Consider the following 26079-nt stretch of genomic DNA (forward strand, 5'->3'; position numbering starts at 1 on the left):
GTGTGCTCGGTAGTCGGTATTAGCTCTGCATTGTGTCTTCGCTTTCACATTTGCTTTTTGTGTAAATTGAATTGTGCTTTTCTTTTCTGTGTGCTTTTGGTGGAATTGTATATGTGTGCTTCCCGTGTGCCGCGAATAAATGTGCTTTGTGTTGAACTGTTTCCCGCTTCGCTTCGTCATTTCTCCCATTGAATCCTCATCTTGCTTCACGTAAAGGGTTGGTAGTGGGCTGAATACGCCTGATAATTAATCGAACCGTCGAGGTCGACGATAACACCGCTCGGTTATTCTGATAGTACGGAACGGGTCGCTTAAGTGGCCCGTGTCCGAAGTCGACCTGCGGCGAGGTGCGATCGCCCGGTCTACCCTCCGCGTGGGTACTTAGGTAGGTCGAATTTGGCGAGCAACCCTATCCCACGCGGGGGCTGATTGGCTCGATCGCGGTGAGACCGAAAGGTCCACCCGTGACTGGTTCCCGGCGTTAGTCCGAGAGGGTCACGACTGGATTGTCCGTCCGGTGGGCGACGTGCCGCGATTCGAGTTACGTGGCCGTCAGCACGCCGGCGGGCGCGAAATCCGCAACACTGGTGTCAGGTCGTGCGATACAAATTCATCGCCCTCCTCGTGGCACTGGTATTGGAGAACGGGACAACGGGCTCTCCTGTCTCCAGCGAAATTCACGGGAATCGGTCCAGGGGTGAGAGAAGCGACCCCTGATTCCCTCCAAATTACGAGCGAGCTAAATTAACCCTTTAAGAGAAGCAAGATGGCGTCTCAAGGCGAGCGGGAGCCGGGGGTATTAGAAATGGATGTAGAATGTGTAGAATCCATGGCTCAGGATGAAATCCCCGTGCAGGAAATGTTGATTGTGCAGGAGGACGAACTCGCCCAACTGAACCCGGAGCCCGAGGTGGGTGCGGCAGCGGCCGCGGTGTATGACACCTTCCCCCCCCTCTCCACCAAGACCCTTCCCCAACCCCTGCCGAAACGGCTCACTCAAGCGCACCCGACATGGCCCAGCTATGCGCCATGCTGGCGGCAATGACAAATGAAATGAAAAACGAAATGAAAGGCATGAACAAACAAATGATCGAAAAAATGGATGCGAATATGAAAAACGAAATGAAAGGCATGAACAAACAAATGATCGAAAAAATGGATGCGAATATGAAAAACGAAATGAAAGGCATGAACGAAAAGATGGATACAAACACAAATGAAGTGAAAACGATGATGGATGCGAATACACAGCAAATGAAAAAAGAAATGAAAGAACTACGGGGTGAGACGCAGAACATGGGCCGATGCCTGCAGGCGGGCATGAAGGCCGTGACCAGGGAGATAGGAATGGCGACTCCACGTGTGGGAGCAAACGAGCTGGAAGGGGGTGCAACGGCTGACAGGCCCGCGGTGGAGGCGGGTGAAAAAATAATTCAGGGGGCGTGTTGGGCGAGGGTCGTGACAGAGGAATCGACGGTGACCAAGAGGGAAAAATTAAATGGGGAGACCAAAACGTGTGAGACGAGACACGAAATGACGACAACGGAAATAATAGTTGAGACAAGAGAGGTAAAGGGTGAAGAGTTGGCAGAGACACGGGAGACAGAAAAAATAGAGGAGAGACAACACGATGAAGACGGGGTAAGTGACGCACACACACACACAGAGGTAGTGGAGGACCATGAGGGGGAGCTGGCTGACTGGGTAGAGACCCGGTGCGAGCAGCTGGATGACCTCCTCCAGGAACAAGGGGAGGGAGTATGCCCCCTTGAGGCGGATCACGACCAGGTGAGTTCGGTCGTGCTTTGCGAGGTTGAGGGGACGGGTGCTGTGGACGGGTGCACGGAGAGCTTGGGGGGGTATAGAGGCCCCGGAGACCCTTGTGGGGACACGAATCCCCAGTGTGGTTGTCCCTGTGTGTGTGGTGCAAGGTGTGAGTGCGTCCCCGTGTGTGGAAGCGACCCCGTGTGTGAGTGGTGTGGTGGCGATGGTGCCGGAGTACGTGCTTCCCAGCACGCCGTGTGTGGATGAGGCACGGAGTGTGAGTGAGGCACCGCGGGTTAGTGCCCCCGCGTGTGTGGGTGAGGCACCGTGTGTGGAAGAGACCGCGTGTGTGAGTGTCGCCGTGTGTATGGATGAGGCACCGCGGGTGAGTGCCCCCGCGTGTGTGGATGAGGCACCGCGGTTGAGTGCCCCCGCGTGTATGAGTGGGGCACGGTGTGTGGATGAGGCACCGCGGGTGAGTGCCCCCGCATGCGTGAGTGAACGGCCGCGTGCAAGGTCACTGTGTGCAAGGGAGACCGTGTGTGTGAGAGAGCGGTATGTGAGGGAGATGTCGGTTGGCATGCGGGAGCACGCAGCCGCGTCTCCCGGTGTGAGTTTAATGGTGTGGACTGTGTGCGTCGTAACACGCAGGTATGCGTGTGTGGAATGGAGACGGAGACGGCGACAGAGGAGAGAAAGCCGAGTAGCGGCTGTAGTTGTTTCGGGGACCATGCCGGGTTCACCCAGCAGTGAGCACGAGGTGAGTGCTGTGCAACGCACGAGACCACCACATGCTCGCTTGCGAGAGTGAAGTCCCGGTCCGGAAACGCACGCGGTGGATTTGCCGATCCCGCGGACGGACAAAGTTTAGGCAGGTAAATGGATTTGGACCGGACGGGTTCTCCACGCGATCGTGTGTGTTAAGCTCCAACGGGCAAAGCACATGTGTTCGCGTGGGGAACCCCTCGAGACGTGGGGCTTGTGTTTTTTTTTTGCGCACGGTGACGTCATGGCTGCACGTGTGGTTGGAATCCGGCAGGAGGGGTATCTCTGCCGGATGGTACCGTCCAAGGAGGGACGAGGAACACGTGCAGCTGCATGACGTCACGGGCAGGTGTAAAGTGCGCGAGCTCTGAGTTGCCGCGCAGGTGCTGCGCATGAAAAAAAAAACAAAAAAAAAAACAAGCCTCACTTTCGGGTGCACAGGATTCCTGGGCAAAGGGTGGAAGACCCCCTTGACCCTGGGCACAGGATGGAAACTAGTTAGGGGGAAGGGTTAGCTTAGCTAGACCGACTTCATGGGGCAGGGGTAAGTCCTCATGGAGTCCGTGGAATGGATTAGTTAGAGGGATTGTAGCCAGATTTAGGTTGGGAAATAAAATGGGATTATTTTGGAGACAGAGACAGACTTTGGATGTGTAGAGGGGACGTAGTTTAGCTACGTAGTGTTAAAAGGAACGTGCTACTAGTTTAAGGGACGACGTGGGAGCACGAGTTAGTTAGGGGGTGCAGATAGAAGGATGGCAGAGTTCAGTGGTGTGTGTGTTGAAGAGTTGGTGAGTTGTGAGGTGAGTACATGGTGAGCGAGTGAGGCCAGCGGGTCTGTGTGAGTGGAGCGAATGGGGAATGCATGGTGCGATGAGTGATTGGGGGGAGGAGTGACTCCCGCCCAAGGGACCCCGGGGTCAGAGTAAAGTGAGTTAGCTGGGTTAGTCAAATTGAAAAATGGAGGTCGTTTTGCTGTTGGTGGGAATGTAGGCTCGAGACCCATTTGGAGGGGTGCAGGAGCCCTGTTGACGGGCTTGGGAGCGTGGCTGCGAAAGGTGAGTATCGCTGAGTGGGTACCCCGGGCACCAGGCTAGTCGGCCGCGGTAGGCCATGGGCCCATGGGGGGCCGGGATAGAGTAGTGGGCACGGGTGCGCCTGCTTGGTGCGGGGGCCCGGGGCGCCATTAGCCGCGTGGGCAGTGTTGTGGGCACGGGTGACCCTCGGAAAGGGGCCTGGGAAGCCAGCCTGCCACGTGTGCGTTTCAGGGGAGGTGCCATGGGGGCACTCCCCGGTGTTAGGGAGCTGGTAGGCTCGGAGGCAGTGTAGTGCCCGGGGGTGCCATAGCGGGAGATTCGGCAGAGGGTCGTGCCTGCCAAAGGGAGCCACGTGTCCCAGCCATGAGACCGTGTGAGGGCACGGAGAGAAAATTGGGGGGCGAGGCCCGAAATTGTGAGGACACCAACACAGGCGACGGGAATCTGGGTTGTTAGAACCAATAGTTTAAGCGAGAGGCGCTTGTTGAAAGCCCCGGGGTAGTTTAACAGTTAAATGGATAGGGTAGATTAGGAGATGTACCCCTCCGCACCATCCATCCCCTCGCTGTCGTTGTGGGCCGCTGGACCCACTTTGGGTTAGATCGCCGAACTCTGGGGAGGCCATTCTGAGGCTTCGTTGGGCCTCGACACAGGACGTTAGCTCTCCCTTATTCCCCTCCGGGAAGGGAACGTAGGGGTTGGGAGTAGGCTAGGTGACAGGATAGGTTAGCCGAACAAGGACGATAAAGGGGGTTAGGGGACGATTTATAGAGGGGAAGTAAACATAAAAGTAAAAAAAAAAAAAAAAAAAAGTTGGGGCTAAATTGGGGTTTGACAAATTAAGGGAGTGGGTATGTACAGTGACAGGCAAAGGCGATAGGTTGGGAGGGAGACAGGTAGGTAGGTCCGAGCCCGCCTTCCAAGTGGCCAGCACCACCGCACTCCCTCCACCAACCTCCACTGAACGGCAAAGGCTGGCCAGCTTCATCGGCAGCTGTTGTGGTGCTGCAAGGCCTGTGCCGGCCAGTTCATCTGCTGGCTGCTTTTCTTCAAGGCCTGTGCCGGCCAGTTCATCTGCCGGCTGTGTTTGCCTGCAGCGGCCTTCTTCTGCGGGCTGTGTTTGCCTGCTACCTTTGCCATGCCATGCCCACTGCCCCTGTTCACCAGCCCCGTTCAATTTTTGCTTTGCCCCCCCTGTTCATTTCCATGTGCGCCAGGATCAAGGCAACAGTTTGCAAGCTGCGAGAACTGCCCTGTTGGCAGCTACAACACGGGCCTGCAGTGGCGGCCCGTGCACCGTGTTTGTGTCCATCCATCCATTCGTTGTGCTCATTGCGTGTGCCACTTGAGCTGGCACGGAGACTGCGTTTGTGCAGCCCATGCACCGTTGTGGTTCACTGCGTTCAGTTCAAAAGGGAAGGCCTTGGACTGCGTGTGAGTAGCCAGCCACGTTCCCTGTCACCTGCATTGTTTGAGCCAGAGACTGCATGTGGGCAGCCTGGCTCCCTGCTAACTGCTTTTCTTTTGCAGAGTTCAATGATCCTGGGCCATGGTTTAGTGTAAAATTTGTAAGTTAAGGTAAGATGTACTGTAAATATGGGTGCGCCCCCGGCATGTCTGTCTTAGCGCCGGCAATTTTATTTAAGTCGTCCGTGTGAGTGAGTTTGTTTAGGTAGTTACGCAGCCCTCAGGTTATTTATTTTGGGGACACGAATACCATGAATGTCGCACTCAGGGATCCGTAGGTAAAATGTACTAGGGGAAAACTACACATGATGGCACACGAAAATTTGACGACTCGGGACGAGTCTGTAAAAAGGGGAGGGGGTAGTGTTGTGGTTACCAAATTCGCAAACCACCATTCAGGTCCCTTCGGTGAGGTATCTCGGTAAGTACATGTGTAGTTAGGCCCAAACCCGTTGTCGAGTGGGAATACATGTCATTTATGCGTGCTGCGACTCTTCAGGATAGCCGTTTTTCTTTTACTATCTTTATTTTGGACCAACCGCCATGATTACCACCACAACCACAACATCAACCACCAACCACAACGCCGCTTCACCACAACCGCCACGACCTTCACGTCACACCTCGCAGCCGTCGCATCGCCACCGTTCTTGCGCCGCCTGTGGGTACCGGTGTTGGACTCGTGCAGGGCGCGCGCCGAACAGCGTGTACAAAATCACGGATTTTGTGCTTCAAAAACGACACATCGATATATGCAAATTTATGGATCAAAAAGCCTTCACGCCCACTTTTTCTCGGGCCAATGGGGAGCGAGGTGAAAGGTCAAAGGGAGGGGGTCAAAGGCGAAGCTAGGGGCTGATAAAAGGACCGTGTTCGTCAGTCAGAAGAGTAGGAGAGTCGGAAGAGAAGAGTCCAGAGGCGGAGAGTCGGAGAGTAGGAGAGTAGGAGAGGAGTCGAGAGGCGGAGAGTAGGAGAGTAGGAGAGTCGGAAACAGAGAGTCAAGACTTCGCGGGCGGTGGAGCTGCTCGTCGTGTGCGTTGGAGTCGGAACGGAGGGGACGGAGCTGTGGAAAGGCGGCGACACCAGACGAGGGGGTGCTCGCGTCGTGCAGGAAGCTGCACCCGAGGGAGGCCGACAGCGCGACCTGGCCGAGGTGGAGACGCTCGTCGCGGGATAATAAAGATCCTCTATACCCCGAGCATCAGCAACCCCCTCCTGTTTCCCCCCGTGCTGAGATAGTGCGACCAAGGGGGCCCCTTTCCCACCCCCTACCAGACACTGTCCGCGAGGCCCGCGGAGTTGAGGCGCCATCGCCGCTCCGCGTCTCATCACCAGACGGGTAGGCCGACCAGGTCTCGGCCTCAGGCCCGCCTCATCCTTGAGGGTATTTCTTTTCCTTGGTTTTGGGTATGTGTTGTCGGCGCCGTCTGTGAAGTAGAATTGTATAAGTGTTGCCGTGTGCTCGGTAGTCGGTATTAGCTCTGCATTGTGTCTTCGCTTTTACATTTGCTTTTTGTGTAAATTGAATTGTGTTTTTCTTTTCTGTGTGCTTTTGGTGGAATTGTATATGTGTGCTTCCCGTGTGCCGCGAATAAATGTGCTTTGTGTTGAACTGTTTCCCGCTTCACTTCGTCATTTCTCCCATTGAATCCTCATCTTGCTTCACGTAAAGGGTTGGTAGTGGGCTGAATACGCCCGATAATTAATCGAACCGTCGAGGTCGACGATAACACCGCTCGGTTATTCTGATAGTACGGAACGGGTCGCTTAAGTGGCCCGTGTCCGAAGTCGACCTGCGGCGAGGTGCGATCGCCCGGTCTACCCTCCGCGTGGGTACTTAGGTAGGTCGAATTTGGCGAGCAACCCTATCCCACGCGGGGGCTGATTGGCTCGATCGCGGTGAGACCGAAAGGTCCACCCGTGACTGGTTCCCGGCGTTAGTCCGAGAGGGTCACGACTGGATTGTCCGTCCGGTGGGCGACGTGCCGCGATTCGAGTTACGTGGCCGTCAGCACGCCGGCGGGCGCGAAATCCGCAACAATATATATACATATATATATATATATATATATATATACATATATATACATATATATACATATACATACATATATATATATATATATATATATATATATACATACATATATATACATATACATATATATATATATATATATATATATATATATATATATATATATACATATATATACATATACATATATATATACATATATATAGATATATATACATATATATACATATATATACATATACATATACATATATATACATATAGACATACATATACATATATATATATATACATACATATAGGCATACATATACATATATATATATATATATACATACATATACATATATATATATATATATATATATATACATACATATACATATATATATATATATATATATATATATATATATATATATATATATATATATATATATATATATATATATATATATATATATATATATATATAAATAAAGGGATCTTCACTCACTGCAGATCTGGATAAAATCACAAACTGGTCCAACACGTGGAACATGTCTTTCAATCCAGTCAAATCTCACACTCTCACTATGTCTCTTCGAAAGGACCGTTTAGAAAACCCCCCCATCCACTTTCTCAACAATCCTCTGGAAGAAGTCTTTTCTTTCAAGCTTCTAGGTCTCACTATCTGCCATGACCTTTCCTGGGAAAGTCACATTTCCAACCTCGCCTCAAAAGCCAGTCGCCGACTGGGAATCCTCCGTCGTGCTCAGTCCTTCCTCGGCCCTCTTGAGCTCCTGACCACTTACAAAGCTTTTGTCCGTAGCCTGATGGAGTACTGCTCTCCCCTCTGGGCTGGTGCTCCTGCCTCCCACCTTTCTCGGCTTCACGCTGTCGAAACCAGGGCATTTAAGATCATCGGCATCTCCCGCAATGAAGCTGAGTCTTTGGGCCTCTCACTCAATCACCGCAGGTTGGTCGGTGGTCTTTCTGTCTTCTACCGACTCCTCTCCATCCTTGCCCCCCTGCTCTCTCTGCGATTTGTCCCCACCACATTTCCACAGGGCGCTCAAGGTCCGCCAACAACCCCCTTCTGGTAAAACTACCAAAATCACGAATCACTGCTCATCTTCACTCTTTCATTCCTCTTTTTTCCTGCCTTTGGAATAAACTTCCTCACTCTATTCTTTCCCATTCTTCCCTCCAGGCTTTCAAAACAGCTGTTCACCACCACCTCTTATCTTCCCCCATCCAAATCCTCGATCTTTTCTACCCCCGATAATCCACCCAAGCCCACTTCCTTCATTTCTCCTGCTTTCCTTCCTGAAAGTCCCTGAAATGTCCATCTTCTTTTCGCCATGTTCCCCGTCCCATCCCCATCCCTCTCCCTTCCACAGTTCACCGAATGTGTCTGTTCCCCACTGTTTTGTCCCTTCCACTCCCGCCCCTCTTGTCTCATGCCTCCTTGCTGTGAGTTGTGTGTTAGCTCTCATACGAGCCTCGACCAAGGTATACAAAAAAAAAACAAAAAAAAAAAAACACATTATTTATCATTCCTTTGAGTTAGGAATCGGTAACTTGTCCATTCATGAACAAATTGCCTACACGTGTTAGGTTCTCTTGAGAGTTATTTTTCAGGCGGTCAGGTGTCAAATGGACGGACACACACACACACACACACACACACACACACACACACACACACACACACACACACACACACACACACACACACACACACACACACACACACACACACACACACACACACACACACACACACTTTCAAAATAGTATATGTCTTGCACTATGGAGAGTTGTTCATTTGCATTTTTTTTGGATAATTCTCATCATTAAACTGACGTATTTGAGGATCTACGGATTCTACGTGCTGGCATTCAGCATAAAAGCAAAACTGACACCGTATCTGCTAATACAAATCAAGCAAATAATTTTCTTGAGTAACATAATGTTACACATCTCCCAATGATACAAAGTGTGGAAAGTAAGACTAAAACCAGAGTGAATGGTGTGCCATTCCAAATCCCTACGATTCCCAACTAAAGCAAAGTTTAAAGATGGCAAAGTTCCACCAGGAATAACCCACTATCAAATTTTGAGATGGAATATGCATCAACTAAACACTTGGAATATGACATCTGGACATTAGCCATTTTTTAGCATTTTTTTTTTCAAAGCGTTGGGATAAAAAGAATTAATAAGATCAATGCCATCAAGAAAATCCGAACAAAAGGATCAATGCCATCAGGAGACTCCTGAGTTACTATAGCACCAAAATAGGAACATAGTTTATCGAGTTAGTTATACTGCAGTAAAGGTAAAACGGTGAGTTGATTGTTAAAATGCACAGGATACAAACCCATTGAATGCAGTTATATATCTGTACAACATCCGCCCTTCATTGCCTGGAAATGTCCCATACAATAGGAAGTGTTTTCCTGTGAAAAAATCTGAAATGCAAACATTTTAGGGATTAAAGGTTAAATAAATATTTAGCAAACAAATCCAAAATAACATTGAAAACAAATGTTTGAAAAAACAATGAAATAAAAATAAACAACAAGAAGAAGAACAACGCTGAGCTCTCTTCGAGCCACGTCTCGCTAAAAATATAAAAAAGGACTTTTTTTTTACCTGGAAGTTCTGGTATTGACAATTCAGAATCATCAATGCCATCCATTTCCATTGCTTCGTTATCAGTGTTTTCATCTGTGGTTCCTTCATAGGGATCTTTTTCAGGATCAACTTCTTGTTTTCTGAAAATCCATCCATGAAGTGTCGATTTCAAAATGACCAATAAACATGGCAAAAAAAAAAATACAACAAAAAACAAGAATCTGACTCCCACCAGTGATATTGACTAAATTTGCTCCTTTTATCATAACAATACTTTAGTGTCTCACTACTGATTTTTACAACCAATAAAATCACTGTCAATCATTAATACTGAAACTGAAGAGCATTTATACCAATTATCACAAATAACGATAAGAATAAAAGCTTCCCTGCTTGACCAATTCTACTATCCACACATTGGATCTGTAGAACATTTCAAAATCATAATACTATAAAACTTTGCTTGTTTGTTTTTGCTTAACATGTGAATAAACATGCTGTTATTTGCAGGCTTGGATTTTTTTCCATGATCATTAAGAGAATGTGTGATGCTTCAAAATGTTACAAAAAACAAATACTCTCACAGGCTACAAAAAAACAATCTCAAGAAGTCTTCTTTTATTGAAAAAGAAAATCTGCAATCTGTACACACCCCCATCGTTGCTTCGGCAGTCTTTCTTCGTCCATCTTTCTAAAATACGCAATTTTGTGTCTGTCTGACTTTTTTGACCGAAATACATTCGGTGATTACTTATCCAATCACAACCAAACATGACGGGGGACCAAGGGTGACATGACAGAGTGGAGGTTGTAGCGATTTAACTTCCCCCCACTCCCCTCCTTGCCAAGGGAGATTAGTTCCTTGAATGAGCTCCGTGTTGAGGTGTATATCCACATTAAGATCGCTTATCGTGTTGTTTTTCCAAGGCCACTTCAAAAACAACACGAATGATAATAGCAGAACATTAATGTTATTTCAAAACAATATTAAGATTAACTAGCTGAAACCCCGTCACAGACGGATTCCGTTCATTCAACCACCCTCACCAGCTCACCTATACTCGAGGGACATGGACTGGACAGGGTGTGCTTGCCCCCGACTACTCATCCCTCACCCCTGCCCCATCCCCCCCCGCCTTCAATTTGCTTACCCCCGCCCAAAAATTTAATTACCCCGGCCCCGCCTCCGCCGCACACACACTGGTCTCTTGATTCCCCGCTCCACTTGCCCCCGGGCCCCCGCCCCCCTGTCCACCCCTCACATTCAACCCTGCTTAATTCACCCCACCCCCACCCCATTTCCCGCTTTCAATTTGCTTACCCCCGCCCAAAAATTTGCTTACCTTGCCCCCCGCCTCTTCACTCCCTGCCCCCGTCTCTTCACTCCTCGCCCCTGTCTCAACGAAAAGCGTTTATTCTGTTTCAGAGTTGAAAATTGACTATTGCCACTATGTGCGATGCACTCTTACAGGTATGAAGTTTCTTTCAGTCCAGGTCACAGTACTGAGAAAAACGTGACGCGACCGCTCGGAGGAGCACAAAATTGGTCCTTCAGTATTAATATATAGAAGATACAATGTTTCTTGTTACATTTTTTTTGTGTCAAATTCACATTCTGAGGTAGTCAGCATGTGCAGAAGAGGGTTTTACATTGCAGACGCTATTTTCGAGGAGTGGAATTACACCTCTCAGCAGTGATGGTCTGTCGATGACAGACGTAATGACGTCAGCGAATGACCGATGATGTCATGACGTCCTGATGCCTCTCAGCGGTGACGTCACACGTCGCCATGTGAACGAATGTAAAACGAAAAGTGTTTATTCTGCTTCAGAGTTGAAGTTTGACTATTGGCACGATGTGTGATGCACTCTTACAGGTACGAAGTTTCTTTCAGTCCAGGTCACAGTACCGAGAAAAACGTGACGCGACCGCTAGGAGGATCACAAAATTGGTCCTTCAGTATTATCCCCCCTCTCCCCTCCCCTCTCCAAAGGGGCTTTTCCTCCTTGAACAAATGCTGTGTTAACATGAATAAATAGCTTCTGCTGGTGTTTCATGGGGAAAACCCCAGGAAGAAGAGGAGGGAGAAGAAGAGGTCCACCAAAGTAAAAAAAATTAAAAATCACAAACATGTATGATTGCCTTTTTAAACAGTCGCTACTGCTGTTTAACACTTTAACTGAAAGAAATCTGGTGGAGTCCTGACATCCTTGAGGCATTCTATATGCTCATCACGTCCACCACAGAATAATGGTCCTGAGATGATATAAACTGTAATCTATATACCCCAGAGGATAATAATATGACCCTCCAAGTCACGCCCATAGGGAGTAGGTGAACCAGTATACTGGATATAAAAATAGGACCACGGTTTCTGAAGCTCAAGACCCCGAGGACCCCAAAAAACGAAGCCTGGGGTTGGCTTAACGGTTAAGGTGGCTGGCTTAAGACTTTCGGGTCTTGAATTTGAGCCTCTGTCATGCCAATGAAATAACATCAGGTGGGTTGTCTCAGCCGGTCATCCTTCCGAGGTCAGCAAAATGAGTCCCAGCTTCCTGGTAACAGGGGCACTGCATCAGTGGCACAGCCACACTTTCAGAAATGATGTACCCAGCAGCTGTAGGCTGCATACAAAACAATAATAACTACATTACATAAACTTGGTGGATCTCCGCTCTTAACTGCAGATCTATTCGCTTACTTCCAAGCATCAGCAAGGTAATAGAATCCATCATCGCAAATTACAACAAATACTTCCTTTTCTCTAATGGCCTGATCTCAGCCCAGCAGTTCAGATTCAGACCGGGCCACTATCCCTCAGACATGTTGCTTCTGCTCTTCCAACAATGAATGGAGACCCTTAACCTGAGACACGAGATCAGGGCAGTCTTTCTGTACATATCTCGAGCATTTAATACAGTTTGGCACTCCACATTACTCTTCAAGCCTTCTGCCGATGAAACCATGACAACCCCCTCTCCTGATTTGCAAATTTCCTCAGCTCTTGTAATCAACAAGTGGTTCCATGATCCACTCATCTCCTCGACATATCAAGGCCAAAGTGCCCCAAGGCAGTGTCTTGAGCCATGCCCTGTTCCTAAACTTTATGAATGATCTTTCTGAATATCTGTTAACTCCATGCTCTCTGCTTCAGATAAGCAGGCAGCAGTCTCTTCCCTCTCCATAAACCTTGATGCTATCACAATATGGTCAAACACTTGGAATGTCTAAATTCTGACAAATCTCACACACCGTGTCTCTCCGAAAGGACAGTCTGGTGAATAATCCCATCTACTTACTTAACAAACCTCTTGAAGAAGTTCAGTCACTCAAATTTTGGGTCCATCATCCATGATCATTCTTGGGTAAACCACATATCAATGTCATTCTACAAAGCTAGACACCGACTGAGCATCCTCCATCATTCAAAGTCTTTCCTTGGCATATTTGAACTTTTATCTACTTACAAAGCCTTCATCTGCAACTAGATCGAGTACCCTGCAGTCTCCCCTTTGGGTTGGTGCCCCTGCTTCACACCTTGCTCAGCTTGACACCGTGGATATGAAGGCTTCCAAACTCATTGGTATCTCCCACGATGAAACTGAGTCACTTGGTCTATTACTTTCACATCGCAGACAGGTCGGTGGTCTCTATGCCATTCAATGCCCCTTTTCTGGTGTTACATGTTCTATTCCTCCCATGTTCTGTCCTCCCCTTCTACTCCCATGTTTCTGCAGGGTGCACATGATAAACCACAACCTCCTTCAAGTGAAACTCCCAAAACTTCAGAATCACTGCTCACCTCCACTCATTTGTTCCTCCTTCAACCCATCTCCCACCCCAACCTTCAAGACATTCTTCCCTCCAGCTACCCACCCATAACCATGATCTTTTCTACCCTAATTAACCCTTGCCAAGCACACCTCTTTCTGGATTTTAGGTTATCGGGCCCCCACCCCCCTCGCTCCCTCATATTCCTATTCATTTTTTTTGTTCCATTTCTACTCTTTCCCAGTTTTCCCTTCCACTCTTGTGATTGAGAGTTTCCAGTGTATCCAACTTATTCACCCCTATGTCCTCTTCCCCTCCCCCTTTTTTGCATGCAGAGTCAAAGCTCATAGAAGAGTCCTTGCTCTCATTCTTCCCCACCATATCCTTTTTTCCTCCAAGTATTTCTTTATTTTGTCCCCCCCACCCCCCAACCTTGATTTAGCATGCTGGCACTGGAAATGGTTTAACAAATTTCTACTGTGGAAAATCAAATGTCTGCATTTCAAAGAAAATGTGACTTTGGTATAAAGTTGTTTCTCACCAAACTGAAAAACTCACCCAATTTCTAAGAAGCAAGTTCATTTGGTTAGATCTGTATGTATGGAAAGTGGGAGAGAAAGTTGGTGGGGATGGGGGCAGTTCAATGCAAAATTTATAGGAAAATGGGAAACACAACCTGTGAGTTTTTCCATTTGAATCGCTGCTCTGTTCATTGTTCACATCATCTTGTTCTTCCTCGACTGTCTTTTTGTGATGAATGGTAGAGAGGGAAAAAAATCGTTTCAGCAAACTTGAAAACCAGTATGTTTGAGTTTACAATGAACAAACAAAATATATTGTTACCTATGTGAGATAAAAGGCAGGTAGAAATGGACTGTGTGTTCACATAAGATAGACCATTTTCAGCTGCATCAAGGATTTCCTTTAGTTTAAGCTGTTCTGTTTTTGTAGGCAGTGTTGTTTGCGTTAGAGGTTGTCTAGGTTAAGGAAGTCAGGAGATCTGTCCCTGACTGTCTGAACCGGCAAGAGGACCCCTGAGAGGGTCATTAATGAGGTAACCACCAGCATACTTTACATTGCACCCACTGCCTATTAATTTCCCCATCCCCACAGAGTAGAAAGCCAAAGGCGATGACATCAGAGCTGTTGTGAATGTCATCACTGGAGCAGTTCCCTCGCTCTGTTCCGTTGCCCTCACTGATGCGAGTTCCATTGCTATGGCTGCTCTGTGGACATTTCCGCATCCTGCGCTGGAGCGGCGGGCAACCTGTCCCGGATCAATTCCAGCCAAGAAGCATTCAAAACTTTAAAAGCAATCAAATCAAAGATATAAAATAAGAGCAATCAAAAATATAAAATAAAGTCGATTTGTTAATGGTTGCTTCCTATGTTTTAGCTTTTGAAAACATCCGACTGCAAGTCCATATCAAAATCTATGCAAAGCGAAAAGAAAATTTCAGCAGCTTTTGATCGTCACGTTTTCAACACCAATCTGGTGGTATGCATAATTTCTCGAGTTCAGCTATGCTGCTCATACAGTGTGCCGTCCCACCATCGATCAGGACTGGAAAATAGAATTTAATCATGGTTCTGCTTAACAATTACCTACTCTATTCAAAAAAAATATATTATAATCATGGCCAAAAACGATATACAGTATTGCACAGAAGAATATTTCAAAAAGTTATGGATGGATTTTGATGCAAAACAAAACTTGGTGGATGAGTTGTGTCGGTGACAAGAACAAGCCAATTATATTTTGGTTAAGGTCCCGTGCAGATCCTTATCACTGGGAAACAAACAATCTGTTCAGCCTGGTGGGAGTATGCACTCTACCGAGTGCTGTTCTAGTTCAGCGCTGTAACGCCCTGCATACAAAGTACCAGAATGACAGCTTAGAGTTGAGTCAGGAATTTAAATGATGTGCATGTTATCCCAACAGCTCACTGTCTGTTGTGGAGGAAATAATGAAAATTAAATTTCTGGAGAACTATTCTAACAATTAGAATTTTGCAAAACTACGATACTTGTTTATCAAAAAAACTTGTAGCAACAGCAAAACACACTCTATTTAATCAAATATCTTGAAGAAAAAAAAAAACACGAAGGGATTACAAAAGTATGGTGAATTACAACACACCAAATATCAAGCAAGCTAAAATTATCACGAAATTATACGATTCATGGTTTTAAAATCTTAAATTGAAAAAATGCCCTGGTACACTGCCCCCCCCTAACAACAACAAAACAGACAAAACAGACAACAATATTGTTGTGGTTGACGAAATTCACAAACCACCATTCAGGTCCCTTAGGTGAGATATCTCTGTAAGTATATGTGTAGTTAGGCCCAAACCCGTTGTTTCGAGGGAATAAATGTCATTCAGTCGGGCTGCGACTCTTCAGGATAGCCGTTTTTCTTTTACTATCTTTATTTTGGACCAGCCGCCATTATTACCACCACCAACCACGTCTCAACAGCCATCACACAACAACCACCAACCACAACGCCGCTTCACAACAACAACCACCAACCACAACGCCGCTTCACAACAACAACCACCAACCACAACGCCGCTTCACAACAACCACCAACCACAACGCCGCTTCACAACAACAACCACCAACCACAACGCCGCTTCACAACAACAGCCACGACCTTTACCGTCACAACTCGCCACCATCGCATCCACACCATCTCGCGCCACACCTGGGCACCGATACTGGACTCGTGCAGGGCGCGCACCGAGCAGCGTATTCAAAAACATCACGGACTTTCCGCAGAAAACGGATCAAAAACGACTCACGCCCACTTTTGTTCCGTCCAATCGGAGAGCGTGGGCGATTTGGCCCCGCCTCCAGGGCATTGGAGTGCGGTCGCTATATGCAAATTCATGGATCAAAAAGCATTCACGCCCACTTTACCTCGGTCCAATGGGGAGCCAGTTAGACGTGAAGGGTCGGAGGCAAAGGGTCAAGGGTGAAAGAGCGAAGCCACGGGGCTTATATAAACGGCTGCGTTCGTCAGAAAAGGCAGTTGTGCGGAGTTCAAGAGAGTCGTCTGTGGAGCTGGAAAGAAGTGGGAGAAGTCAAGAGTGAAGAGTTGGGACGAGCCAAGAGAGGAGACGGAGAGGGCGAGTAGACGGAGCTGTGGAGAGGTGACGGCGGCGAAGGCAGACGAGGGGGTGCTCGCGTCGGTGCCGGGAGCTGCACAGGGAGAGGCCAGCAACGCGACCGAGGTCGAGGAGGAGACGCTCGCCGCGGGACCCGAGACAGGGTGATATCCTCCTTCCCCCGAGCATCAGCAACCCCCTCCTGTTTCCCCCCGCGCTGAGATAGTGCGACAAAGGGGGCCCCTTTCCCACCCCCTACCAGACACTGTCCGCGAGGCCCGCGGAGTTGAGGCACCACCGCAACTTCGCGTCTCATCATCAGACGGGTAGGCCCGACCCGGTCTCGGCCCCAGGCCCGCCTCATCCTTGAGGGTGGTTCTTTTTCTTTTGTTTTGGGTACATGTGTTGTCGGCGCCGTCTGTGAAGTAAAATTGTAGAAGTGTTGCCGTGTGCTCGGTAGTCGGATAGATCTGCATTGTTGCATTTGCTTTTTGTGTAATATTGCATTGTCTTCTCCTTTTACATGTGCTTTTGGTGTAATTGTATATGTGTGCTTTCCGTTCATCGCGAAATAAATGTGCTTATTGTTGAACTGTTTTCCCGCTTCACTTCGTCTTTTCCTCTATTGAATCTCCATCTTGCTTCACGTAAAGGGTTGGTCGTGGGCTAAAACGCCCGATAAATAATCGAACCGTCGAGGCCGACGAATAACACCGCTCGGTTATCCCGATAGTACGGAACGGGTCGCTTAAAGTGGCCCGTGTCCGAAGTCGACCTGCGGCGAGGTGCGATCGCCCGGTCTACCCTCCGTGTGGGTACTTAGGTAGGTCGAATTTGGCGAGCAACCCTATCCCACGCGGGGGCCGATTGGCACGATCGTGGTGAGACCGAAAGGTCCACCCGTGACTAGTTCCCGGCGTTAGTCCGAGAGGGTCACGACTGGATTGTCCGTCCGGTGGGCGACGTGCCGCGATTCGAGTTACGTGGCCGTCAGCACGCCGGCGGGCGCGAATCCGCAACACTGGTGTCAGGTCGTGCGATATAAACTCATCGCCCTCCTCGCGGCACTGGTATTGGGGAACGGGAAAACGGGCTCTCCTGTCTCCAGCTAAATTCCCGGGAATCGGTCCAGGGGTGAGAGGAGCGACCCCCGATTCCCTCCAAATTACGAGCGAGCTAAATTAACCCTTTAAGAGAAGCAAGATGGCGTCTCAAGGCGAGCGGGAGCCGGGGGTATTAGAAATGGATGTAGAATGTGTAGAATCCATGGCTCAGGATGAAATCCCCGTGCAGGAAATGTTGGTTGTACAGGAAAACGAACTCGCCCAACTGAACCCAGAGCCCGAAATGGGTGCGGCAGCGGCCGCGGTGTATGACACCTCCCCTCCCCCTCTCCACCAAAACCCTTCCCCAACCCCTGCCGAAACGGCTCACCCAAGCGCACCCGACATGGCCCAGCTATTCACCATGCTGGCAAAATGAATGCGGAAATGACAGCGAAGATGGATGCGAATGCACAAAAGATGAATGCGGAAATGACAGCGAAGATAAATGCGAACATGAACGAAAAGATGGATGCGAATACACAGCAAATGAACAAGCACATGAAGGAAGAAACTAAAAAGCTGCGGGGTGAGACGCAGAACATGGGCCGATGCCTGCAAGCGGGCATGAAGGCCGTTAGCAGGGAGCTAAAAATGGCGACTCCATGTGTAGGAGCGAACGAGCTGGGAGGGGGTGCAACGGTGACCGAAAGGGAAAAATTAAATGGGGAGACCAAAACGTGCGAGACGAGACACGAGGTGACGACAAAGGAAATAAAAATAGTAGAGACAAGGGAGGTAAAGGGTGAAGAGGTGACTGATTGGCAGAGACACGGGAGATGGGAACGATAGAGGGAAGACTGCACGATGAAGACGGGGTAAGTGACGCACACACACACACACACACACACACACACACACACACACACACACACACACACACACACACACACACACACACACACACACACACACACACACACACACACACACACACACACACACGGAGGTAGTGGAGGATAATGGGGGTGAGCTCGCGGAGCGTGTAGGGACCCAGTGCGAGCAGCGGGATGGCCTCCTCCAGGAACGAGGGGAGGGAGTATGCCCCCTTGAGGCGAGTCACGACCAGGTGGGTTCGGTCGTGCTTTGCGAGTTTGAGGGGAGGAGTGCTGTGGACAAGTGCACGGAGAGCTTGGGGGGTACAGAAGCCCCGGAGACCCTTGTGGGGACACGAATCCCCAGTGTGGTTGTCCCTGTGTGTGTGATGCAAGGCGTGAGTGCGTCCCCGTGTGTGGAAGCGACCCCGTGTGTGAGTGGTGTGGTGGCGATGGTGCCGGAGTACGTGCTTCCCAGCACGCCGTGTGTGGATGAGGCACCGTGTGTGGAAGAGGCCGTGTGTGTGGATGAAACGGCCAGTGTGGATGAGGAACCGCGGGTGAGTGCCCCCGCGTGTGTGAGTGAGGGACGGTGTGTGGATGAAACACCGCGGTTGAGTGCCCCCGCGTGTGTGAGTGAGGCACGGTGTATGAGTGAGGCACGGTGTGTGGATGAAACACCGCGGTTGAGTGCCCCCGCGTGTGTGAGTGAGGCACGGTGTATGAGTGAGGCACGAGTGAGTGGAAGGCCGCGAGTGAATGGAGCACCACGTGTGAGTGGTATGGTTTATGCAAGGGAGACCGTGTGTGTGAGAGAGCGGTATGTGAGGGAGATGTCGGTTGGCATGCGGGAGCACGCAGCCGCGTCTCCCGGTGTGTATGTAATGGAATGGAGTGTGAGCGTCGTAACACACAGGTGTGCGTGTGTCGAATGGCAACGACGGCGACATGTGAGGAAAGAAAGCCGAGTAGCGGCTGTAGATGATTTGCGCACCGTGCCGGGTTCACCCAGCAGTGAGCACGAGGTCCGTGCTGTGCAACGCACGAGGCCCCCACGTGCTCGCTTGCGAGAGTGAAGTCCCGGTCCGGAAACGCCAGCAGTGGATTTGCCGATCCCGCGGACGGACAAAGTTTAGGCAGGATTACGGATTTGGACCGGACGGGTTCTCCACGCGATCGTGTGTGTTAAGCTCCAACGGGCAAAGCACATGTGTTCGCGTGGGGAACCCCTCGAGACGTGGGGCTTGTATTTTTTTTTATGCGCACGGTGACATCATGGCTGCACGTGGGGTTGGAATCCGGCAGGAGGGGTATCCCTGCCGGATGGTACCGTCCAAGGAGGGACGAGGAACACGTGCAGCTGCATGACGTCACTGGCAGGTGTAAAGTGCGCGAGCTGCGAGTTGCCGCGCTGGTGCTGCGCATGAAAAAAAAAAAAGCAAGCCTCACTTTCGGGTGCACAGGATTCCTGGGCAAGGGGTGGAAGACCCCTTGACCAGGGTACAGGATGGAAACTAGTTAGGGGGAAGGGTTAGCTTAGCTAGACCGGCTCCATGGGGCAGGGGTAAGTCCTCATGGAGTCCGTGGAATGGATGAGTTAGAGGGATTGTAGCGAGATTTAGGTTGGGAAATAAAAGTTATTTTGGAGACAGTGACAGACTTGTGGATGTGTAGCGGGGACGTAGTTTAGCTACGTAGTGTTAAATGGAACGTGCTGTAGTTTAAGGGACGACGTGGGAGCACGAGTTAGTTAGAAGGATGGCAGAGTTCAGCGGTGTGTGTGTTGAAGAGTTGGTGAGTTGTGAGGTGAGTACTTGTTGAGTGAGTGAGGCCAGCGGGTCTGTGTGAGTGGAGCGAATGGGGAATGCATGGTGCGATGAGTGATTGGGGGGAGGAGTGACTCCCGCCCAAGGGACCCCGGGGTCAGTGTAGAGTGAGTTAGGGGGTTAGTTAAATTGAAAAATGGAGGTCGTTTTGTTGTTGGTGTGAATGTAGGCTCGAAACCCATTTGGAGGGGTGCAGGAGCCCTGTTGACGGGCTGGGAGCGTGGCTGCGAAAAGTGAGTATCGCTGAGTGGGTACCCCGGGCACCAGGCTAGTCGGCCGTGGTAGGCCAAGGGCCCATGGGGGGCCGTGATAGCGTAGTGGGCACGGGTGCGCCTGCTTGGTGCGGGGGCCCGGGGCGCCATTAGCCGCGTGGGCAGCGTTGTGGGCAAGGGTGACCCTCGGAAAGGGGCCTGGGAAGCCAGCCTGCCACGTGTGCGTTTCAGGGGAGGTGCCATGGGGGGCACTCCCCGGTGTTAGGGAGCTGGTAGGCTCGGAGGCAGTGTAGTGCCCGGGGTTGCCATAGCGGGAGATTCGGCAGAGGGTCGTGCCTGCCAAAGGGAGCCACGTGTCCCAGCCATGAGACCGTGTGAGGGCACGGAGAGAAAATTGGGGGGCGAGGCCCGAAATTGTGAGGACACCAACACAGGCGACGGGAATCTGGGTTGATAGAACCAATAGTTTAAGCGAGAGGCGCTTGTTGAAAGCCCCGGGGTAGTTTAACAGTTAAATGGATAGGGTAGATAGGAAGTGTACCCCTCCGCACCATCCATCCCCTCGCTCTCGTTGTGGGCCGCTGGACCCACTTTGGTTATAGATCGCTGAACTCTGGGGAGGCCATCCTGAGGCTTCGTTGGGCCTCGACACAGGACGTTAGCTCTCCCTTATTCCCCTCCGGGAAGGGAACGTAGGGGTTGGGAGTAGGCTAGCCGAACAAGGACAGTACAGGGGGTTAGGGGGACGATTTATAGTGGGGAAGTAAAAATAAAAACAATAAAAAAATAAGTTGGGGCTAAATTGGGGTTTGGACAAATTAAGGGAGTGGGTATAGACAATGACAGGCAAAGGCGATAGGTTGGGAGGGAGACCGTAGCGTAGGTCCGAGCCCGCCTTCCGAGTGGCCAGCACCACCGCACTCCCTCCACCAACCTCCACTGAACGGCAAAGGCTGGCCAGCTTCATCTGCTGGCTGTTTTGCCGTAAGGCCTGTGCCGGCCCACTTCATCGGCAGCTGTTGTGTTGCTGCAAGGCCTGTGCCGGCCGGATCATCTGCAGCTGCTTTCTGCAAGGCCTGTGCCGGCCAGTTCGTCTGCCGGCTGTGTTTGCCTGCAACGGCCTGGTTCTGCAGGCTGTGTTTGCCTGCTGCCTTTGCCATGCCATGCCATGCCATGCCCACTGCCCACGTTCACCAGCCCCGTTCAATTTTTGCTTTGCCCCCCCCCCCTGTTCATTTCCATGTGCGCCAGGATCAAGGCAACAGTTTGCAAGCTGCAAGAACTGCCCTGTTGGCAGCTACAACACGGGCCTGCAGTGGCGGCCCGTGCACCGTGTTTGCATCCATCCATTCGTTGTGCTCATTGCGTGTGCCACTTGAGCTGGCACGGAGACTACGTTTGTGCAGCCCATGCACCGTTGTGGTTCACTGCGTTTAGTTAAAAAGGGAAGCCTTGGACTGCGTGTGAGCAGCCGGCCACGTTCCCTGTCACCTGCATTGTTTTGAGCCAGAGACTGCATGCGAGCAGCCTGGCTCCCTGCTAACTGCTTTCTTTTTGCAGAGTTCATTGATCCTGGGCCATGGTTTAGTGTAAAATTTGTAAGTTAAGGTAAGATGTACTGTAAATATGAGTGCGCCCCCGGCATGTATGTCTTAGCGCCGGCAATTTTATTTAAGTCGTCCGTGTGAGTGAGTTTGTTTAGGTAGTTACTCAGCCCTCAGGTTATTTATTTTGGGGACACGAATACCATGAATGTCGCACTCAGGGATCCGTAGGTAAAATGTACTAGGGGAAAACTACACATGATGGCACACGAAAATTTGACGACTCGGGACGAGTCTGTAAAAAGGGGAGGGGGTAGTGTGGTTGACGAAATTCACAAACCACCATTCAGGTCCCTTAGGTGAGATATCTCTGTAAGTATATGTGTACTTAGGCCCAAACCCGTTGTTTCGAGGGAATAAATGTCATTCAGTCGGGCTGCGACTCTTCAGGATAGCCGTTTTTCTTTTACTATCTTTATTTTGGACCAGCCGCCATTATTACCACCACCAACCACGTCTCAACAGCCATCACACAACAACCACCAACCACAATGCCGCTTCACAACAACAACCACCAACCACAACTCCGCTTCACAACAACCACCAACCACAACGCCACTTCACAACAACCACCAACCACAACGTCGCTTCACAACAACAGCCACGACATATTACCGTCACAACTCGCCACCATCGCATCCACACCATCTCGCGCCACACCTGGGCACCGATACTGGACTCGTGCAGGGCGCGCACCGAGCAGCATATTCAAAAACATCACGGACTTTCCGCAGAAAACGGATCAAAAACGACTCACGCCCACTTTTGTTCCGTCCAATCGGAGAGCGTGGGCGATTTGGCCCCGCCTCCAGGGCGTTGGAGTGCGGTCGCTATATGCAAATTCATGGATCAAAAAGCATTCACGCCCACTTTTCCTCGGTCCAATGGGGAGCCAGTTAGAGGTGAAGGGTCGGAGGCAAAGGGTCAAGGGTGAAAGAGCGAAGCCACGGGGCTTATATAAACGGCTGCGTTCGTCAGAAAAGGCAGTTGTGCGGAGTTCAAGAGAGTCGTCGGTGGAGCTGGAAAGAAGTGGGAGAAGTCAAGAGTGAAGAGTTGGGACGAGCCAAGAGAGGAGACGGAGAGGGCGAGTAGACGGAGCTGTGGAGAGGTGACGGCGGCGAAGGCGGACGAGGGGGTGCTCGCGTCGGTGCCGGGAGCTGCACAGGGAGAGGCCAGCAACGCGACAGAGGTCGAGGAGGAGACGCTCGCCGCGGGACCCGAGACAGGGTGATATCCTCCTTCCCCCGAGCATCAGCAACCCCCTCCTGTTTCCCCCCCGCGCTGAGATAGTGCGACAAAGGGGGCCCCTTTCACACCCCCTACCAGACACTGTCCGCGAGGCCCGCGGAGTTGAGGCACCACCGCCACTTCGCGTCTCATCAGACGGGTAGGCCCGACCCGGTCTCGGCCCCAGGCCCGCCTTATCATTGAGGGTGGTTCTTTTTCTTTTGTTTTGGGTACATGTGTTGTCGGCGCCGTCTGTGAAGTAAAATTGTATAAGTGTTGCCGTGTGCTCGGTAGTCGGATAGATCTGCATTGTTGCATTTGCTTTTTGTGTAATATTGCATTTTCTTCTCCTTTTACATGTGCTTTTGGTGTAATTGTATATGTATGCTTTCCGTTCATCGCGAAATAAATGTGCTTATTGTTGAACTGTTTTCCCGCTTCGCTTCGTCTTTTCCTCTATTGAATCTCCATCTTGCTTCACGTAAAGGGTTGGTCGTGGGCTAAAACGCCCGATAACACTGAACAACAAATTTCAAAAATTTTTTTTTACTGGAGATGTGTAAAGTGATTAAGACTAATTTGGGTACGCTGATTTCAAAAATCATAACCGTTTTGCTGTATCACGTCAGGATTTTCAGGAACAGAAATATTCCCATTGCCTAGAAGTCAGGATTTCAATGAAATTTACATATGTCTTTAACATGTCTATTTCGTACAATTGTTGTTAACTTGTGTTATATTTCTTTCTTTCAGATAAAGATGAGTAGGCGTTCCTGTACCAATCATCCTGACAACTTCTGTTATGTCTGTGGTCGGTATACCAAAAAAGATCAACAGCGAAGTATATCTACAGCAGTGAAAATGAAGGCCGCCTACTTTCACTACTTCGGGTGTAAGGTGGGGGACCAAGAACAGAGCTGGGCACCACACATCTGCTGCACAAGCTGTCACACAACCTTGACTCAGTGGTTGGTGGGCAAGCGCGCGAGCATGCCATTTGCGGTGCCCATGATATGGCGTGAGCCGCAGAATCATCATGATGATTGTTATTTCTGCTGCACAAGCATCGCCGGCTTCAACAAGAAGAATAAAGGTCACATCAAGTACGCTGACTGTGTCTCTGCTCGTAAACCTGTGCCTCATGATGACGAGAACCCTGTTCCAACACCTCCAGCTGATCAGAACATAGCTGTAAGCAGTGGTGAAGAGGATGGTGATGATGAACCTTTTGAACCCGACACTCAAGAATCACACCTTCTGAACCAGGGAGACTTAAATGATCTTGTAAGAGATCTCTCGCTGTCAAAGGCGAAGGCAGAGCTGCTTGGATCAAGGCTGCAGCAGTGGAATCTACTTGAACCTAACACCAAGATATCCTTGTTCAGAGCACGTCACAGAGACATGGCTGAGTTCTTTGAGATGGAAGACACGATGACATTCTGCAGTGACATCAACGGTCTGTTGAAAGAACTTGGGTGTGATCACGATCCTGCAGACTGGCGCCTCTTCATCGACTCGGGGAAGAACAGCTTGAAGGCTGTTTTGCTCCACAATGGCAACGAGAAACCATCAGTCCCACTGGCTCACGCGTTCGGCATGACAGAGACCTATGAGACTATGCGGCAGCTGCTTGATTCCATCAAGTACAATGACTTCAACTGGCACATCTGCGGAGACTTGAAAGTGGTGGCGCTGTTGTTAGGGCTGCAGTCAGGCTACACGAAATACATGTGCTTCCTTTGTCTCTGGGATAGCAGAGACGACAAGAATCACTGGACGAAGAAAGATTGGGAAGAGCGAAAAGAGCATGTACCTGGTCGACACAACGTGAAGCATATCGCCCTTGTCGACCCAGCCAAGGTTTTCCTTCCACCACTCCACATAAAGCTCGGCTTGATGAAAAGTTTTGTACGGGCAATGGATCTGAATGGGCGTGGGTTTTCCTCAAGGAAAAGTTTGGCAACACCTTGTCGGAGGCCAAGATCAAGGCTGGTGTCTTTGTTGGACCGCAAATCCGACAGATTATGAAGGACGAAACTTTTCCGACAACTCTAAACCCCAAAGAGCTGGCAGCGTGGAGGAGCTTCAAAGCTGTGACGGACAACTTCTTGGGGAACGAGCGCGCGGACAACTATGAAGAAATAGTGCAGCAGCTGCTGGAGTCCTTCAGGAAACTTGGCTCCAGGATGTCCCTGAAAATCCATTTCCTACACCAGCACCTGAACTTCTTCCCTGACAACTTGGGAGCAGTCTCGGACGAGCACGGCGAGCGATTCCACCAAGAGATTTCACTCATGGAGACGCGTTACCAAGGGCGGCACAACCCGAACATGATGGGCGATTTCTGCTGGTTCCTGTATCGTGAAACTGACACAGAGCAGCACAAACGCAAAGCCAAATGCCTAAAGCATTTTTAATTACATTCTAGTGGAGTTTTTCTGTAATTTCTATAATTTTGAAGCATTCATGATGAAATAAATGAATAAATGAATTTTTGTAAATTTCATTGAAATCCTGACTTCTAGGCAATGGGAATATTTCTGTTACTGAAAATCCTGACGTGATACAGCAAAACGGTTATGATTTTTGAAATCAGCGTACCCAAATTAGTCTAAATCACTTTACACATCTCCAGTAAAAAATTTTTGTTGTTCAGTGTAATTAATCGAACCGTCGAGGCCGACGAATAACACCGCTCGGTTATCCCGATAGTA

The 26079-nt window shown here is 49.7% G+C and overlaps 1 protein-coding gene across 4 annotated transcripts in view; it reads right to left on the reverse strand.

The window, feature by feature from the left end:
- Positions 1–26079, reverse strand: part of XRCC1 (X-ray repair cross complementing 1) — a 97324-nt gene that overhangs the window by 9153 nt on the left and 62092 nt on the right. For all 4 annotated transcript variants that reach the window (XM_085893188.1, XM_085893178.1, XM_085893168.1 and 1 more), the window contains 3 exons: positions 14142–14209; positions 9712–9833; positions 9437–9527 (listed from right to left, as the gene is read on the reverse strand). In XM_085893188.1, the coding sequence (XP_085749314.1) occupies positions 9437–9527; positions 9712–9833; positions 14142–14209 (281 nt within the window). The remainder of the gene's footprint in view (positions 1–9436; positions 9528–9711; positions 9834–14141; positions 14210–26079) is intronic.

This window comes from Eptatretus burgeri, chromosome 1 (assembly GCF_056783735.1).
Source record: "Eptatretus burgeri isolate ZD-2024b chromosome 1, Ebu_testis_v1, whole genome shotgun sequence".
NCBI classification, from domain to species: domain Eukaryota; kingdom Metazoa; phylum Chordata; class Myxini; order Myxiniformes; family Myxinidae; genus Eptatretus; species Eptatretus burgeri.